This window comes from Patagioenas fasciata, chromosome Z, assembly GCF_037038585.1.
Source record: "Patagioenas fasciata isolate bPatFas1 chromosome Z, bPatFas1.hap1, whole genome shotgun sequence".
NCBI lineage: Eukaryota > Metazoa > Chordata > Aves > Columbiformes > Columbidae > Patagioenas > Patagioenas fasciata.
Genome location: NC_092560.1, coordinates 52,747,966 through 52,766,187, shown reverse-complemented (window position 1 = coordinate 52,766,187; position 18,222 = coordinate 52,747,966). Strand labels below are relative to the sequence as shown.

The 18,222-nt window shown below is 38.6% G+C and overlaps 1 protein-coding gene across 11 annotated transcripts in view; it reads right to left on the bottom strand.

Moving 5' to 3' along the window:
• The window catches only part of SNCAIP (synuclein alpha interacting protein), a 94,101-nt gene that overhangs the window by 47,389 nt on the left and 28,490 nt on the right, over positions 1–18,222 (bottom strand). For all 11 annotated transcript variants that reach the window (XR_011736391.1, XM_071801949.1, XM_065861608.2 and 8 more), the window contains one exon: positions 6,737–6,839. Coding sequence is in view for 10 of the 11 variants with exons in the window: in XM_071801949.1 (XP_071658050.1) it covers positions 6,737–6,793 (57 nt within the window). In the remaining variant the exon portion in view is untranslated. The remainder of the gene's footprint in view (positions 1–6,736; positions 6,840–18,222) is intronic.

Here is an 18,222-nt window from a genome sequence, read left to right as displayed (position 1 = left end):
GCCCCCCCCCCGGCTTTTTCATGGAAGAACAGATTTTCTTTCTGTTCCAACATTGCACTAAAATGTATTCAGTTACTACTTTCCACCACCAAAAATCTACTAAATGTTAGAAATTTGATTATACATTTTAATTATATTGATTTGATTTCATTAACAGATTTCCTTCCACTCACCTCTGTCCTACAAAAGACTTCTGCGCACTCACATTTTTGCCATCTGTATTTTGTGGTCAAGACGTGGACAACTGGTTTTTGGTCCAGGAAGCAAATAAAATTACTCTTTAAAGGGGACCTTTTGCAACCATAAGTACAATTCATTGTCAGCTCTTCCGTCTAGAACTACTTTCTCTCATACTCTAGCTCCAGCTCTGATCATTAGTAATGTTTGTTTGCTGTTCTTCAACAAAAAATTTCAGGGTTACTAGTGGTATCACAGAGGGACACAGAGGGGGCAAAAGGGGTTGAGACTGCAACCATTCCCTGGAACAAAGTATTAGACTTAAAGTGTATTCAATGGCATTTAAAATTCATTATTTTGCACTTTTCATGTAATAATTTAAAATTATTTTACATACAAAATTAAACTTCACTTCTCACATTTCATCATCAGAGTAACCAAGTCAATCAGTGCTGAAGTCCATGGCCAAAGCCGTAAGTGACGATATGAGAGCTAAGCACATAAGCTTGCTTCGTTAGTCAACGCTTACTGTGATCTTTGGCATTTAGTCAAAGTGTGTTGTAGTTGATAAGTGGAATTCAGTAATAAAACTAAGGGCTTCTTCCCAGGATAAAGCATGTAATGGCGTTTTTGATTACTGTTTGAGGTTTGGGTTCTTTTTCTGCATTTAAGGCATGCCTATGTCAAAACCAAAATAGTGGATTTCAGGAAACCCCTTAAGAATTGTAAGATGGAAGAACAGTATCAACAGCAAACAAGAGACAAGAAGTAATAACATGTATTCCATGCAAATGCATGATATTGCCAATTTTCTTCAACAGACACTATTGATTCAGGGGAAAATAGAACCTCTCTCATCATACAAGACATTTGTGATTTAAAACTGCACTTCAGACTTTGAATTAATTAATTTTTTTTTACTCTGAAAAGGGAGAGAGGGGGAAAAAAGAGAACTTTCAATGAGTTCATCAGCTGGGTGGGAAATAAATCAACTCATTTCAGCTGGTGACTGTGCCTATGCTATGCAGGATCCTCCATGCTGGGCCCTGAAGTCCTGGTCCCTGATCAGGCAAGGTCTGGCTGTGTGTTGCCTATACACCTGTGTGAGCCTGTGGGGTGATCCTGCTCTTTCAACAGCACAGGAAAGGTGACAGCAGGCTCAAGAGGTGCCCTGCGCCTAGTAAACTGGAGACCAGGAGATCTGCCACACTCCTGACCACACATAGTTTACACCTGCCCTGCCAGGTGAGGATTGACATGAAGAAGGTTTACAAGCTGCTTCAAAATACCTGGCAATTTAACAGCTGCTTAATTTTATGTTTCAATTCACTTACTGCACTGACATTTCACACTTTCGAATTAGGCCCAGTCCTGCAGTGGCACCACTGAGCCAGGCTTTTATTCATACAGAGCTGTTTGAGTAATCAAAGCAATAATCTCTTCACTCAGTCCCAAATTATTTACAAATATCTAGCACCAGGAGATCTCGTTACGACTTGGCCATTTGGTATTATTTGTGTAAACCAAGAAATAAAATAGTTTCAATGTGCACAATTTGCCAGTGTAATAGAAATCTTTCATTTTAATTAAAGGAATAGGAAACCTTCAGGCAACCGTAGCAGTAGCATACGACCTACAAGCACAAAGAAATTTATGGGCAAAATCAAAAGTACTGATGGGAAAAAGGGGAAAGTTTAAAGCACACTTTTAATTTTATAGTGTATCTATTATTTAATGCAACTTAAAGGTTGTAATTTTTTTTTCTTGCTTTACATGAGTAGTTATTCATTAAGAAACAAATGAAAATACTAATATTCAGCTTGGTTGCTTAACTTCAGGGCAGACAAAATATTATTTTTGTTTAATGTAAACAAGAGTCCCAGAAACACATTCTGCTGTCTAAACTACACTGAAGTGTACTATACCAGATGGATGTGGAATCATACCATTTTAGTTTGCAAAACAAGCATTTCATTTACATTCCAGGGACCTAAGGAAACTGGTAGATGTAGTTCCTAAGTACCTCTGAGTCATATTTGAAAAGTCATGGCAGTCAGGTCTTCAGTAACTGGAGAAAAGGGAATATCACATTCATTTTTAACAATGGCAAAAAGGAGGACCCTGGGAACTATCAATCAGCCTCACCTCAGTGCCCAGTAAGACCATGGAAGTAAGACTCCTGGAAGTTATGTTGAAACACATGTATGACAGAGAGGTGATTAGAGACAGCCAACACGGCTTCACAAAGGACAAATCATGCCTGACTAATTTAGTGGCCTTCTACAATGGAGTGACAAGAGCTATGGATGTCATCTACCTCAACTTCTGTAAGACCTTTGGCACCGTCCCACACAACATTCTTGCTTCTAATTTGGAAAGATACGGGTTTGATGCATGGATGGCTAGATGGATAAGAAATTGGCCCTGTCCAATGAGTTACAGTCAATGGCTCAGTCTCCAAGTGGAAACCAGTAAAGAGTGGTGTACCTCATGAGTGCATACTGGAACAAATACTATTTAATACCTTCATCAGTGACAATGACAGTGGGATTGACTGCATCCTCAGAAAGTTTTCACATGACATCAAGCTGTGTGGTGCAGTTTATTCACTTGAGGGAAGGGATGCTATCCAGAGGGACCTTGACAGGCTTGAGGAGTAGTCCCATGCAAACCTCATGAAGTTCAACAGGACCAAGGTCCTGCAGCTGAGTCTTGGCAACTGCCAGTATCAGTACAGACTGGGGGACTGGGAGCAACCCTGCACAGAAAGACTTGTGAATCCTGCTAGATGAAAAATTGGACTAGAAGCTGCCAACATGCACTTGCAGAACAGAATGCAAATTGTATCCTGGGCTGTAGAAAAAGAAGTATGGCCAGCAGGGTGAGGGAGGTGATTCTCCCCCTTGACTCCACTCTTGGGAGAGCTCACCGAAAGTATTGCATGCAGGTCTGGGGCCCCCAGTACGAGAAAAAGAGGAATCTGTTGAGTGGGTGCAGAAAATGGTCAGAGGACTAGAACACTTGTGCTATGAAGAAAGGCTGAGAGAGTTGGGGTTTTTTAGCCTAGAGAAAAGAAAGCTGCAAGGAAATCTTGCAGCCTTCAATATATGAATGAGGCTTATAAGAAAGACACTTTATCAGAGCTTGTAGTGACAGGACAAGAGGCAACTGAAAGAGGGTCAGTTCGTACTGAATATAAAGAAGAAATTTTTTACAATGAGGGTGGTGAGACTCTGGAACAGGTTGCATAGGAAAGTGATGGATGCCCATCATTGATGATTGTTTTGAGTTTATGTGGCAAACCAGTGGGGGTTGGACTGCAGCAGTGGCTTCCGTGAGAAGACAGTAAGAGCTGCCTCCATGCAGGACAGAGCTAGTTCCAACCAGCCCCAAGATGGACCCCTATCTGGCCAAAGATAAGCCTATTGATAATACTGATAGTGTTTCTGAGATAACACAATTAAGAAAGGGCAAAAACCACTGCACAACATCATCTGTGAGAGAAGAATGAGAACATATCAGAAAAACAACTGTGCAGATATCAAGGTCATTGAAGAAGGAGGAGATGCTCCATGTATTGGAGTAGAGATTCCTCTGAAGTCCATGGAAAAGACCACGGTGAAGCAGATATCAACTCTGCAGCTCATGAAGGAACTCATGCCAGAGCAGCTGGATATGCGACAGCAGGGAGGAAGCTGTGACCTTGTGGAGAACCTATGCTGGAGCACTCCCCTGGCAGGACTGTGGATAGAGAAGCCCACATTGGAGCAGGTTTTCTGGCAGGATCTGTGACCCCATGAGGGACTTTCACTGCAGGAGTCTATTCCAGAAGGACTGCACCCTGTGGAAGGGACTCACACTGGAGAAGTTCTTGAAAAACTGCAGTCCACGGGAAGGATCCGCTCTGGGGAAGTTCATGAAGGACAGTGACTGATGGGAGGAACCCCATGCTATAGCAGGAAAACAGTGTGAGGAAGAAGGAGCAGCAGAGATGAAGCATTATGAACTGACCACAAAGCTCCTTCACCCTGTTCCCCATGTGCTCATTGGTGCAGGGAGGTAGAAAAGTCAGCAGTGAAGTTGAGGCTTGGAAGAAGGGAGGGGTGGGGGAAAGGTGGTTTTAGATTTGTTCTTATTTCTCATTATCCTATAGTATTTGATAGGCAATAAATTAAAATTAATATCCCCAAGTCTAGTCCATTTGACCTGTGATAGTAATGGGTGAGTGATCTCCCCATCCTTATCTTGACACATGAGCTTTTTGCCATATGTTTCTCTCTATCTTGTTGATGGAGGGGGAATGACAGAGCAGTTTGGTGGGCACCTGACAGCCAGTCAAGGCCACCCCAGCACAACAGGGCTTTGAGCAATCTGATCTAGTGAAAGATGTCCCTGCCCATGGCAAGGGCGTTGGAACTAGATGACCTCTGAGGGTCCCTTTTGACCAAAACTATTCTATGAGTCGGTGGTTCTGGAGAAATGGACAGTCTCATTTTCTTATGTACAAATACAACAAAAAAGGGGAAGAAAAAGAGAAGAGAAGAGAAGAGAAGAGAAGAGAAGAGAAGAGAAGAGAAGAGAAGAGAAGAGAAGAGAAGAGAAAAGAAAAGAAAAGAAAAGAAAAGAAAAGAAAAGAAAAGAAAAGAAAAGAAAAGAAAAGAAAAGAAAAGAAAAGAAAAGAAAAGAAAAGAAAAGAAAAGAAAAGAAAAGAAAAGAAAAGAAAAGAAAGCTACTCAAGTGTCTATTTGCCTTTTAAAACAAATTCCTGTCTGTTTTCTATGTCTATTTTTGTCATTTTGTTTGAAATATCTACAGCAGTCCGGACTATACACAGTGACTTTCTGACTCAGGAACATTTATAACTGCTTCATTTTAACAGCCTTCTTGCTGCCATTATTTTTAGTCAGTACTTTTCTGCACTAGATTAGAACCAGAGGGCTAACAGAAACAATATAAATTGCTAACATTGATGCTGTGCAGCTACTCTTTCCATGAGAGGCCAATGGTAAAATGTGATGGTCAGGTATCTCTAAATTGTATATGGTGAGATACAAGCAGAGCAACAGAATGACCATGAATTTGCTTGCTAATCTGGATTCTGGTAACAGATCCTTTGTTTTCTTACCTGCTAAAGCAAGAAGTAAAACTGCTACCTCTATAATTTGTGCTGGTTTTTTTATTCAAGGTTCAGCGTTCAATGAAAGAACAGCCTATTAAAACAGGCAGCTTGAGCTGTTCAGCGGAAAAGTGAGTAACCTAACCCACCAGTATGCAGCAACAGCCACAACGGGAGAGACATGGAGAGGTTACATCTATTACGTTTTACAGTTTCACAAAACTGAGTATAGAAACAGATACCAGGACATGATCTGGCATATAGCTCATATAACCATAGTAAAAAGAAAGTTGCCTAGAATAAGGTATTCACTCAAGATTGGCTCATTGTCTTGTAATATTTTGGGCACTTGCCATACTCTTCTTTAATAAAAATTCAGTGTTACAATAAGTAAAAATACAATCTGCTCCAAAAGGAATCTTTCTGCACATAAAGCATCTGGAATGTTTTAAAATGAATCAAAGTCCCAATTGCGAAGTGGAAAACCAAGACCTTTGTAAAAACAAACAAACAAACAAACAAACCAAAACAAAACAACAACAAACCAAACCAAACAAAAAAAAAAAAATCAAAAAAACAACCAACCGAACAAAAACCAACTATAAAATTATGAAAAAAAGTGGAAGGAGATGGTGGCACACTTCCTTTGATCTAAAAACTGAATTAATAATTTTCTTATAGTGGATTTAATTTATGTATTCAAGCCCATTGTTAATCAGACATTTAACTTATTAGCAAATTCATTGCACAAACTGTAGAAACACTGGTAGTAGGAGTATTATTATGAGGAATATAATATACTGCATCAGTGCTTCCTTTAAGAACCACTGACAATGTAGTTGACCATCATTTTTGTTTGCAATTACAGGTGGAATTGTTTTAGTTGTGACACTAAGGATAAGTGCTCTATGAATCCCTGGAATTTTTTCTGTCTCCTTCCGTACTTGACTATGTCACAGGTAGCTACAACACACCTATTGATAAAATCTTGCTGTATTTGGAGACAGCTAGGGGTGGAAAGGGCAGAGTTACTATTTACATTAAAAAGGAACAATTCAGAGGTGAGAGAGGCATGAGGATTTTTACAACTGAAATACATTCAATTAAAAAAAAGGTAAACTTATTGTTTTGGTGTGCAAAGCTAGCATCAGAGAGTATATAATTCATTCAAGACAATAGAGTAGTTAAGCAACTCAAAAATAAAACTAATTCATTAATTTGATTTGCAAGTTATTTTAACTACCTGAAGGAGATGAAGCCAAGCTTATTAGAGATTATCTTTACAAAATACTTTATTTTATCCTAGATTAAATCTATTTAAACATTCCTATATGTGAGGTAAAAAAGGAATGTGGCTTCTAACAATAGCATTGGTTGTTATATCAGGATTGAGATATCCAAGTTAGTCTCAATTTGAGCAAATAAAATAGGACTTGTACTTACCGATATATCATCACTAAAATCTATTTCATCCAAATCAAGGTACTCAGGGGCTTCCATTATTCTTCTATTGACATTTTGGGTGAGTCAACACTGTAGTAAAAACCTAATTAAGAAAAGATAAATGTATTATCTACTGAAGAGTCAAAACCACACAGAAATGGATAAATACAGTAGTTAGATAACCGAAAACATTTAACTTGTACAGTGAAGTTTTTCATAACTTAAGGCTAACATCTAAATATTATTTACCATCTCTACTCTGCATATCATGAAGAAGCCATTTCAATTTTTAGGGAGAATAGCTAAGTGGTACTTGAACTGGAAGTCAAAAATACTTGATTCAGCATCACTTAGTCCTTCCAGAAGTTCAATACAGGTGTAAAGACCTAAGCTGCTGAGCACCCTCATGACCCTGTAACCACAGCTGTGCTAATCTATCTTCTCTTGAGGATGCTATCACTTTACTGGTCTGAACACAGCGACTTCTGGTACTATAGTCTTCCTCTGCTCAACAAGGCAAAAAAGAACTGAGAATTATGCTGTGCACAGGAAACAAAATCCTATCATGCTTTGTCTCCCCTTCTCTGTACAAGCAGACCAACACACAATGCAGTCAGCGCTTTACAGATAAATGATTTATCTCTCCTCAACCTGCAAGTGCACTTCCCCCAAAACAGCAACCAAGGCAAAACCAGAAATATATCTATGTGCAAAGATTATCAGAGGCCTTAATCATTTTCTCACAGGAAGAGAAAAAGAAGAGAAAGCTCTCTTGCCGAGAAAGAAATTTGGCTGGAAAATTCAATATGTAATTCTGAATAAACTGGAGCTTAAATAATCATGAGCTCAAAGACAATTAAACCCTCATTGCTTTCTTAATCCTAACTAGAATGAAGGTGTGCATTATCCCTACAGACAAGTACAGCAGAAGTAAAAGTGGAGAAGGAAGCTATTTTAAAAGAAGCTGAAAAAGTGATAATACTTTTTTAAAATAATGTGAGGCACTACATAAGTGTTACATATTATTATGGAAGCAAATTAAGTCCTTCTAGTACTTGTAAATAACAAAAGGAAATGCGTGAGGAAAAAAAAAATAATACAAGTCCAGTGTATTCATATGACAACTGCCAAGAAATATATTTATGAAGTCAGCCATGTAGGTCTAAGTAAAACCATTGTGTGTAACATTTGTATGCTGTTAGGAATGTCCTAGTATAAAGGGTTTGAAGAAAATGCTTTTCTGCAGATATCACACTTATTGACAAACAAAAACACAATCATTAATCTCCTTCATAGCACCCCACTCAAGCACAAAGCTGATCTTAAGACATCTGTTCTTGAAAAGTTATTAGAAGAACCAGGAGGAAAATCTACAGTTTCAAGCTAAAAGAGCTGGAAAAGCAAACTTTTATTTCTCATCAAGTCATTTAAGGTAAAGGACTATTCAGCATAGTTTTCTTTAAATTAAAAAAGAAAAAAAAAGTGCATGGGTTTTCTTTAATGTATTGCAATATTTCTGCTCCTTGCAATATGAGAAGGAAGAAACTCCTGGGAAGGACAAACTGGAGAGGAAGGCAGCACATAAGAACAACCTCAGCTACCTACAATTGGGTCTCACTGTGGTTGTTAGACTTGAGTGAAGCAGTGAGAAAGGAGATGGCTACAAAGAGGTAAAAACAGTACAAAGCCCTCAGTCCAACTTGTAATAAGGAAACAGAAGTGGCTATAATATGAAACTAATTGGAAGCTTCTCATTTTGCAGAAGTCCCAAGTGCTAAGTTTATTCTTAGAGGGAACCACTAAAATCAGACAAAATCCTTGCAATGAAAGGAATTAGTTGTTGTGAAAAGGCATGACACATTCATGTCTACAGATTCTTTACCACATAACAGCTTTTGCTTTCTTAATGTAAACGTGTGTTTCAGTATACTTTTTTAAGGTTATGCTTTCACGTGTTGTATTTGGTTGATATTACAGCTTACTTGAGAAAAAGGGCACTGTCACTGCATTGATTTTGTATGGCAAGGTTTTGATTGTGGGGGTGCTACAAGGGTGGCTTCTTTGAGAAGCTGCCAGAAGCTTCCCCTGTGTCTGACAGAGCCAATGCCAGCTGGCTCCAAGGTGGATCCACCACGGGCCAAGGGCAAGGCAACCACTGTCAGTGGGAGCGCCTCTGGGGTAACATAATTAATAAAGAGAAAAAACCCCTGCACAACAGCAACTTCACCTGAAGGGAGGACTGAGAATATGTGTGATGACCAGCCCTGCAGACATCCAGATAGGTGCAGAAGGAGGGGCAGGAGGTGCTCCAGAAGCCTGTGCAGAGATTCCCATGCAGCCCATGGTGAGGCTGGCTGTTCCTCTGCAGCCCATGGAGGTCCAAGGTGGAGCAGATACCCACACCTGGTGAGAACCCCACACCAGAGCACACAGATGCCCAAAGGAGCTTATGGCTCAATTGAAAACCCATGATGGAGCAGGCTCCTGGTAGGAGCTGTGGCCCCATGAAGAGAGGACCTCAGGCTGGAGCAGGTTTGCTGGTGGGACTTGTGACCCCATAGGGGATCCAGGCTGGAGCAGTCTGTTCCTGAAGGGCCCCACCCCCTGAAAGGGACCCACACTGGAGCAGTTTGTGAAGAACTGCAGGAAGGACTCACACTGGAGATAGTACTTAAAGATTGTATCCTGTAGGTGGACCTCATGCTGGAGTGGTAAAGAGCATGAGAAAGAAAGAGCAGCAGAGATAATGTGATGAATTGACCAGAGTCCACATTTCCTGTCCCCGTGTGCTGCACAGAGAGGAGGCAGAGGAGGTGAGAACAAATGAATGAATTTGAATCTGGGAAGGATGAGGTGGGAAGAAAGTGTTTTAGTCATTTTGTTTGTTTGTTTGTTTTTCTTAACTATCCTACTATATTTTTAATTGGCAATAAATTAAATTAATTATCTCCAGGCTGACTCTGTTTTGTCTATGATGGTAATTGGTGAGTGACCTCCTTATCTTGATCCCAACCCATAAACTTTTCAATCTTATTTTCTCTCCTTGTCCTGTTCAGCAGGAGGAATGAGAAAGTGTCTGGGTATCTGACAGCCGGCCAAGGTCAACCCATCACAGCATCCCTCCACAGAGGTAAAGACTAGTTGTCAATTTATCACTGTGACTATTGATTCCAGCTTATAACAAATTGTTAATTCAGTTTTAGAAGCAAGATAAATGCCAATTGTATATGTACTGTCCTACACAAATTACAGGATTGTAGAATCTACCCAGTATTACTCCATGAGGTGATAGACGTATGAAGTAAGAATGCAAATTGAAATATAAATTGATGAGAATTAAAATATAAAGTTTAAAGATTAAAGACATATATGGACTATATCACATACAAACAACCTAAAAAGAAACTAAAGCTTCTCTGAGTTTCAGTTTTTCACTCAAATTAAATGGATTAAAAAACCTCTCACCCAGTATGTTTAAAAATCAATGGGAGAGATAATAAAAGCTACTCTAGACAGGCCACATAATAAGCCAGAATCAAGAATTCACCTAACAATTTTATTTTGCATTAAAGCTGATTTATTCAAGTAAAAAAAACTCCACAGCTTTAACAAAAGAACTTCTAGTCCTGGTCACCACATATCTCAGGATTTTAGAACTAACCTATCTCAGCCTTTCAAATATCTTTTTAAATTCTAAACTGCAAGAAGCCATTGAGGCAAAAAAAAAAATGTTGCATCCACCCACAGCTGATGAAAGGACTGCATTTCACATAGAGATGTACGAAACTCATCATATCAGTCCCCAGTCCTGAAACATTACTTCCCCAAAATGTGGTCTTCTGTCTTCTCAAAACATAAAGACTACAAAACACACAAATGCTGAAAAGCAAGTTGGTAACCAAAGCAAACACATTTTCTCTATGGAGAACTTCTCTTTCTGAAGATAGTGTTCAGCTATATACACAGAAAGGGCAAGAGACTCATACATACTGTTCATTATACAATTTTCATTTTTATCTTGATGAGGTAGAACTGGACAGCAACTCAGGACAAATACTATGACTAAGTAAGATTTCCCATGACTATACTTAGAGTTGGATTCAAGAGGTGCATTTTTTGATACAATTTAACATAGTAGAACTGCACAATGTATGATGCAAACCATATGGTAAGGATAGTATTCAGAGTAGCGGGCATTTTGAAACCTTTGCAATGGCTGAATCCAAACTACTACCAGAAATATAAACAATCTGAATAGCATTCACAAGCATACAATAAGCACAACTGGTCAAATTCAAGGTAAAATAATTACAACCAAAGTTGTAACTGCAAACAATGGATTCCCTGGGAAACTGATGGAACGACTTATCCTTGGTGCCATCTCAAGGCATATCAGGGATAAGAGGGTCATTAGGGGCAGTCAAAATGGCTTCACCAAAGTGAAGTCGTGCTTGACCAACCTCATTGACTTTTATGAGGACATAACAAGATGGATGGATGATGGCAGAGCAGTGGACGTGATCTACCTTGACTTGAGTAAGGCATTTGACACAGTCTCTCACAGCATCCTCACAGCTAAACTGAGGGAGTGCGGTCTGGATGACTGGGTAGTGAGGTGGACTGTGAACTGGCTGAAGGAAAGAAGCCAGAGAGTCATTGTCAATGGGGCAGAGTCTAGTTGGAGGCCTGTATCTAGTGGAGTGCCTCAGGGGTCAGTACTGCGGCCTGTATTATTCAATATATTCATCAATAATTTGGATGAGGGAATAGAGTGCACTATCAGCAAGTTTGCTGATGACACCAAGCTGGGAGGAGTGGCTAACACGCCAGAAGGTTGTGCTACCATCCAGCGAGACCTGGACAGGCTGGAGAGTTGAGCAGGGAAAAATTTAATGAAATATAACAAGGGCAAGTGTGGAGTCTTACATTTGGGTAGGAACAACCCCAGGTTCCAGTATAAGTTGGGGAATGACCTATTAGAGAGTAGTGTTGGGGAAAGGGACCTGGGACCCTGGGGGACAGCAGGATGACCATGAGCCAGCACTGTGCCCTCGTGGCCAGGAAGGCCAGTGGCATCCTGGGTGTATTAGAAGGGGGGTGGTTAGTAGGTCGAGGAAGGTTCTCCTCCCCATCTACTCTGCCCTGGTGAGACCACATCTGGAATATTGTGTCCAGTTCTGGGCCCCTCAGTTCAAGAAGGACAGAGGAACTGCTGGAGAGAGTCCAGCGTAGGGCAACAAAGATGATGAAGGAAGTAGAGTATCTCCCTTATGAGGAAAGGCTGAGGGAGCTGGGTCTCTTTAGCTTGGAGAAGAGGAGACTGAGGGGTGATCTCAATAATAAATATATAAAGGGTGAGTGTCACGAGGATGGAGCCAGGCTCTTCTCGGTGACAACCAATGATAGGACAAGGGGTAATGGGTACAAACTGGAACACAAAAGGTTCCACTTAAATTTGAGAAGAAACTTCTTCGCAGTGAGGATGACAGAACACTGGAACAGGCTGCTCAGGGAGGTTGTGGAGTCTCCTACTCTAGAGGCATTCAAGACCTGCCTGGACGCCTTCCTGTGTAACCTCATCTAGGTGTTCCTGCTCTGGCAGGGGGATTGGACTAGATGATCTTTCGAGGTCCCTTCCAATCCCTGACATTCTGTGATTCCGTGATTCTGTGACATTAGATGAATAATTTATTTTCAGCATCAACACCAAAGCAATACAGACGACTGCCTCTAGCCTGCCAACAGAAATGTCTGACATTTAACTGATCAGTTTCCCTAATTGTATTTTGGAAGCTAGTCATTAAATATTTCACAAAATTTTAACCCAAACCCCAGTATTTCTTGTCTGGCAATTTGGCTTGCAGAGAGACATGTACACACACATATACATTTTATACAGGTAGAAGAAATCCTGTCTGCTCTCAGAATTCACAATTAAAACAAGAAAACCACATAAACATCAACCATATGTACTCAAGAAAAAGTTATTTTTATGGTTCCATTTAAAAGTTCTACCAGGAGAAATAATACAGATAAACATCACCTCACAGAAAGAAATGCAGTAGTAGTAGTATCAATATAGTAACACTGTGTATGTTGCACTGCAGCAGATACTGAACAACAATTAATTTGTAAAATAAAGAAAAAAAAATCATTCTTCTCCTTTTCAAACAAGAGGAACAATCCTTATTGTTTTCCCAAAACATAGATTTTCCTGTTGTCCTGCTCAGCTAAAACTGGTTGTCTGAACTCAAGTCAGACAAACATTCAATACAACTAGGCGAATGAGGAAAAAAGGGAGCAAATAAAACAATTCCTAGTAAAATTATCATAAAGAAAAAAAAAAAGGCAATGAATCATTAGATACAGGGAACAAACCCATAATCATCTCCAAACATTAAAACTTCACTCTAGACTAAATGGCATGCATTACCTACATGTGAAATGCCTGTTCACAGATTTCTTTTTAAAGCTAGATCAAACCTTGCATTTCTATCACCTCACAACCTCAAAAAACAGTCACATCAACATAGCCCCTAGGGGCTGGTGTGCATTTTGAGGATGGAGAAGACTCAATATGGGAATGGCAGGAATGCCACTGACTTTGTCTTGTGAAGCCAATGGCCATCACCTTGTCCACACTAATGCACATAAAGCAAGAATAAGGCCCTATAGGTGAGCATTTTCTCTCCGACAATTAACCAAGAGAATTAATTGACTGTTAAAGCAGGCAGAAAGTAAGCAAGCATCTGATTCAGTTTCTTGTTCTGTTTGCTCAATGGAAAACTATAGAGTAAAAAAGCATAACTGATTCACAGTGACCCCTTTGCAACAAGGCTGTAGTGAATTCAGTATCTTCAGAAAGGAATGGGATCCAGTACCTCAGTCTAAAACAGTTTCAGTGCTACATGTGAAAGACCAAATGCAAGACTGAACACAAGGGAAATGTCCTTTATTGAGACAAACCAAAACAACTAATCGAGAATGCATAATTTTAATTATTTATGGATACAGAAATAACAAGAACAAATGACAATTAGAAGATCCACCATCAATTAAATGTTTACTTCAGTTGCAACTATAAGAAATCCTGCTAAAGGCACATGAGATTTCATTTCCTACATCTCAGAACTACTATACCAAAATATTTGGCAATTTACTTACACTTTCAACTAAACATAAAGTAAATCAGATGTAAATACTTCTATAGTGGTTGACAAAAGGCTGTTTCATTAAGCACAGTTAATAATATTTAGTTTAAATACCAGAATGCTGTGACAGTTGCTTTTTAATTAGGGGATAAGGTTACATTTTGCAATTATAGGTCTGAGATAGCAAAATAAACACACTTCCCTTTCCTAAGCATCAGAGGCTATAGACACTCAAAATTAACAAGGTTTATGGGCAGAAAGGAAAGACTTTACATCTTTAATTTAAGCACACAGTATCTGTTTGAAGTAACGCTTGAAATCTGGTATCTGAACTTTTTTCCCTAACATTACGAAATATTAAGAACATAAAACCAAGTTTCTTCACTTCCAAACAAACAGAACAGTGCAGTGTTTCATTATTTTAATTGTATTTAGCATGCAGTGAAAAGCCCTGCACCAAATTAAAACCTACAGTTCAGGAAGGCATTTCTTCTGTCAGCAGCAGGAAATATCCAGAACTTTGAATTCAGTTCCTCCATCCTCATATTCCATTGTAACAGTGAAGTTCTACCAAAAATTAATTTGGCCTTCTAAACCTATTAACTACACAGTATAATGAAAGCACTACAGTATCTTCAGGACCACTGCCATAATTAGGGGATGTAGGAGCTGCACTACTGAATGAAAACAAGAGATCTTAGACATTGGGTCCTACCAAAGCTAGTCTGGGCTAACACCACTGTCTCTCCAGCTATCACTCTTCTTACTGCTTCTTACACTCCTCAATGTATAGCTGTGTGTTGTCTCATATTAAAGACTACACATTCCTTGAGACAGGTATTGTTCAGTCACTCTATATTTGCCTGACTTTTCGCATAGCCTGTGCCCTTGTCTATTAACAAAGTTCTGTGGTACAGGAGTAATCCAATTAAATAATAAATATGATGTGAATACACTGCAATGGAGTCTGTAAGAGGTCATATTTGAAACTTTGCAAGAGATCCCCAGGACAACTGAAAATCTATATTCACCAAATAGAGATGGCGCCTCCACAAGCGAAAAATGCAGAACACAGCAGAAAGCACTAAAGACATAGAAAGCTTTCAGCTTCAGAATAGAATAGAATAGAATAGAATAGAATAGAATAGAATAGAATAGAATAGAATAGAATAGAATAGAATAGAATAGAATAGAATAGAATAGAATAGAATAGAATAGGATAGGATACAATACAATACAATACAATACAATACAATACAATACAATACAATACGAGTATTTCAGTTGGAAGGGACCTAAAATGACCACCTAGTTGTGAGGAATACTTTAAATTTAATACTATACATACATGCGCTTTTAGAAGACTCCAGCTTCTAATTCATATTTACACTCTCTTCATTATCTCCAAGGGGGAAATTACTTGGATATAATCAATAAATATTCAAGCACGTGACTTTCAGAATATAAAGACTGATACTGCAGCTCAAATGGAGGTTCATTTGCTTTTCAAGCATACCACTTAGCTTCACGCATTCAAATAAAATGACAACCTGACATACGGTTAGACTACACTGGCACTTTTAAGTCATATAATGGTTTGTGATATTATGATATAGTCGGAAGTGCATTGTGCAAACAATTTTTGTAACCTTGTAGGGATCCCAAAGTATTTTTTCTAATTATGTGATATGATGTTTTTTCTATTACTTGTCATGTTCAGTGTCTGGATTGTCTCTTACTGACTGAGCACCTCCCTTCTACTAGTTTGTTTTATTTACTTTCCTTCCTTCTATGTAAGCCAGAAGAATATATCTTGCAAAGGAAATTATCTGTCCAGCCAAATTCAAAATATAAAAATAAAAAGGGAAGACTCAATAGGAGCAGGGAGATATTTTAAAGAGTACAGATTAATTGTAAATAACAATTCATTAAAAAATAAAGTTAACAGTGAGGTTGAAAAATGATGTGATTTATTTCAGGGAAGGAATGAATTCTGAAACCAGGATTACCTTATCCCTTATCACATTTATTCAGAAGTTTTCCTGAGTTTAAAAGTTCACAGCAGCAATTCATAATAGTATGATAATTCTAAAGCAAGCAAAAATAAAAGCACTGCTTTTAATCACCACACAAGTACTATCAGTGCACAAGCTACACTGATAGGACAAGAAGACAGAATGCAGCAAAGCACAATTTTCCAAGACCAGAAGATGTTATTTTTAAAATTTAATTTCAGGAAAACTCTGCATCAGGAAAACTCTACATTCCAGACATGCAGAAACAAGCCATCCAGAGCACTGAAGAGGCAAAAATACTGAGCCCAGTTCTGTTCCTAATTAAGTCAATGCACATTCAGGACTGCTTTTAGATAAGAATAAATGTTTGGGGTTTTTTTTTCTGGCCAAACATGATCAAACTTCTAGTCATCTACCTAGACCTCAAGATCACACATTCATCTATATTGCTTGGATATAAAGCAATCCTAATGGAGTTTTAAGAGAGCTGATTTCAAAGAAGTCATGTGGAAGTCTCTATTAGTGTATGGTTTACCTACTCTTTTACCCCCATGAATTGCACGGAAAATTCATCACAACTTGAGGTATTCTGACATCAAGTATTTTTAACAAATACTATGACTGACACTATGTATTTTGTAAATAACACCTATGTCAGGACGCACAGAGTGAAGATAAAGTATGCTTATTAAGACACAGTTCCTCATGTTTGTTGGGGTTTTTTTTAGCACAATGAATTCCTCTAAATAATTAATATAATTAATTATAATCAAATGATAATTATTTATATAGTTAATTAACAAAGTAATTACAAATTTATATAATCATTCTAAATCATATTACATATACAAACTTTACAATAACAACTGTTCTACATAACTTACTGCAAAAGCAAAGTGTTACTCCAAGAATGATATCTGAGCTCCATTAAAGTACAAGCAAACTTTGCCATCAATATCTGCATGACTAAGACACCACCCACCTTATGGCAAGGAGTGTCTTTTTAGCTGTTAGGAAGTGCTTCCTTCTTGCTTTTATAAATACTACTCCATTAAGTGCTCTCATGAATAACCATTACATTTAATATTAAAAGAGGATGATTCTACTTCTTCATTCTGAAAATAGCAACCTAACAAAAAGAAATCAATTTATAACCTACTGAGTGATCTGACTAACTGAAGAGTTGTTTTCACTGTGACACAACTTGGAAGACATCTGCTTGCTGCAAACCACCTCAGATTTCTCATACTAAAAAAATCCTTTCCAACTCACAGTTTTATATTTCCTTCAAGGTTCAAGCATAGAGAAAACTGGACTCCAAGCATTCAGCCAGAATATATGCACCTGAGCATTCTGGAAGGAGGCCTAGAAAAAGAAACTTGTTTGTTTCAATTAGTTTTGAAGGAGAAACCTTTGGAGTTGGAAATTAATAGCTGTTATTTTTAAAGTGAAAGAGCATACATGATTCAAGCAAGCACTGTACAAAAGCTAATGCAGTGTCTGCGTAACTTAAATGACAAGATCAAAACAATTAAAAGGTCAGCTGTGCTGTTGCAAAAAAAGAAAAAAGAGATATTACATTGGCTGTATTTGATAATTGATATTTTTATTCTCTTTGAAATACTACAAGGCTATTTGCTCTTATTATGAAATACCCTACAGTCATGCAATATGATTTACCTTATTGTACTCTAGCTTATATGGCAACTGTTTCAGTTTTTCCACACCAGCTAACTCTTTCTATGGGTTTTAAGGCATGCAGATCCAAACCAGATCAAATAACTCTCCTCTGTAAATGTTGAGTGTACATTAATGTGCAAATGGAGGCAAAGACTGGACAGAAACCTCACTAGAACACACAGCAAGAACCCACACTGTTCCATTAATATAACTTATTTCTAGAATGTCACAGCTTGTAGTGATCTAGTGACAACAGAGGCCAGAGTAGGATAGTAGCTGTCCTGGATTCTCTGAGTGCATTTGGAGTGGAACGTGCAGTTGTTGCCTTGGATGCAACCCGCAGCCGAACTGTAAGAAAACCTGATCGGATTTACTCCGACTTCTAACATTTTAACTTTTTCACTAGAAGCAAAAGCTGATCTGGCTCTGCCACTTATCCACTTGCCAATTCATCTAAGAAAAGCAGCACTTGAACCAAGGTATCATGCACAAAGATACAGTTTCTACTGACTGGGTGCACTGCAGCAGCACCCTTTTCTCTCCACTGGGAGATGTTGCTATACTTCTTGCACACCAGGGTCACAAAGTAACTTTAACCATTAATTTCTACAAGCTCATTCCTTATTCAGTAATTTTCCAT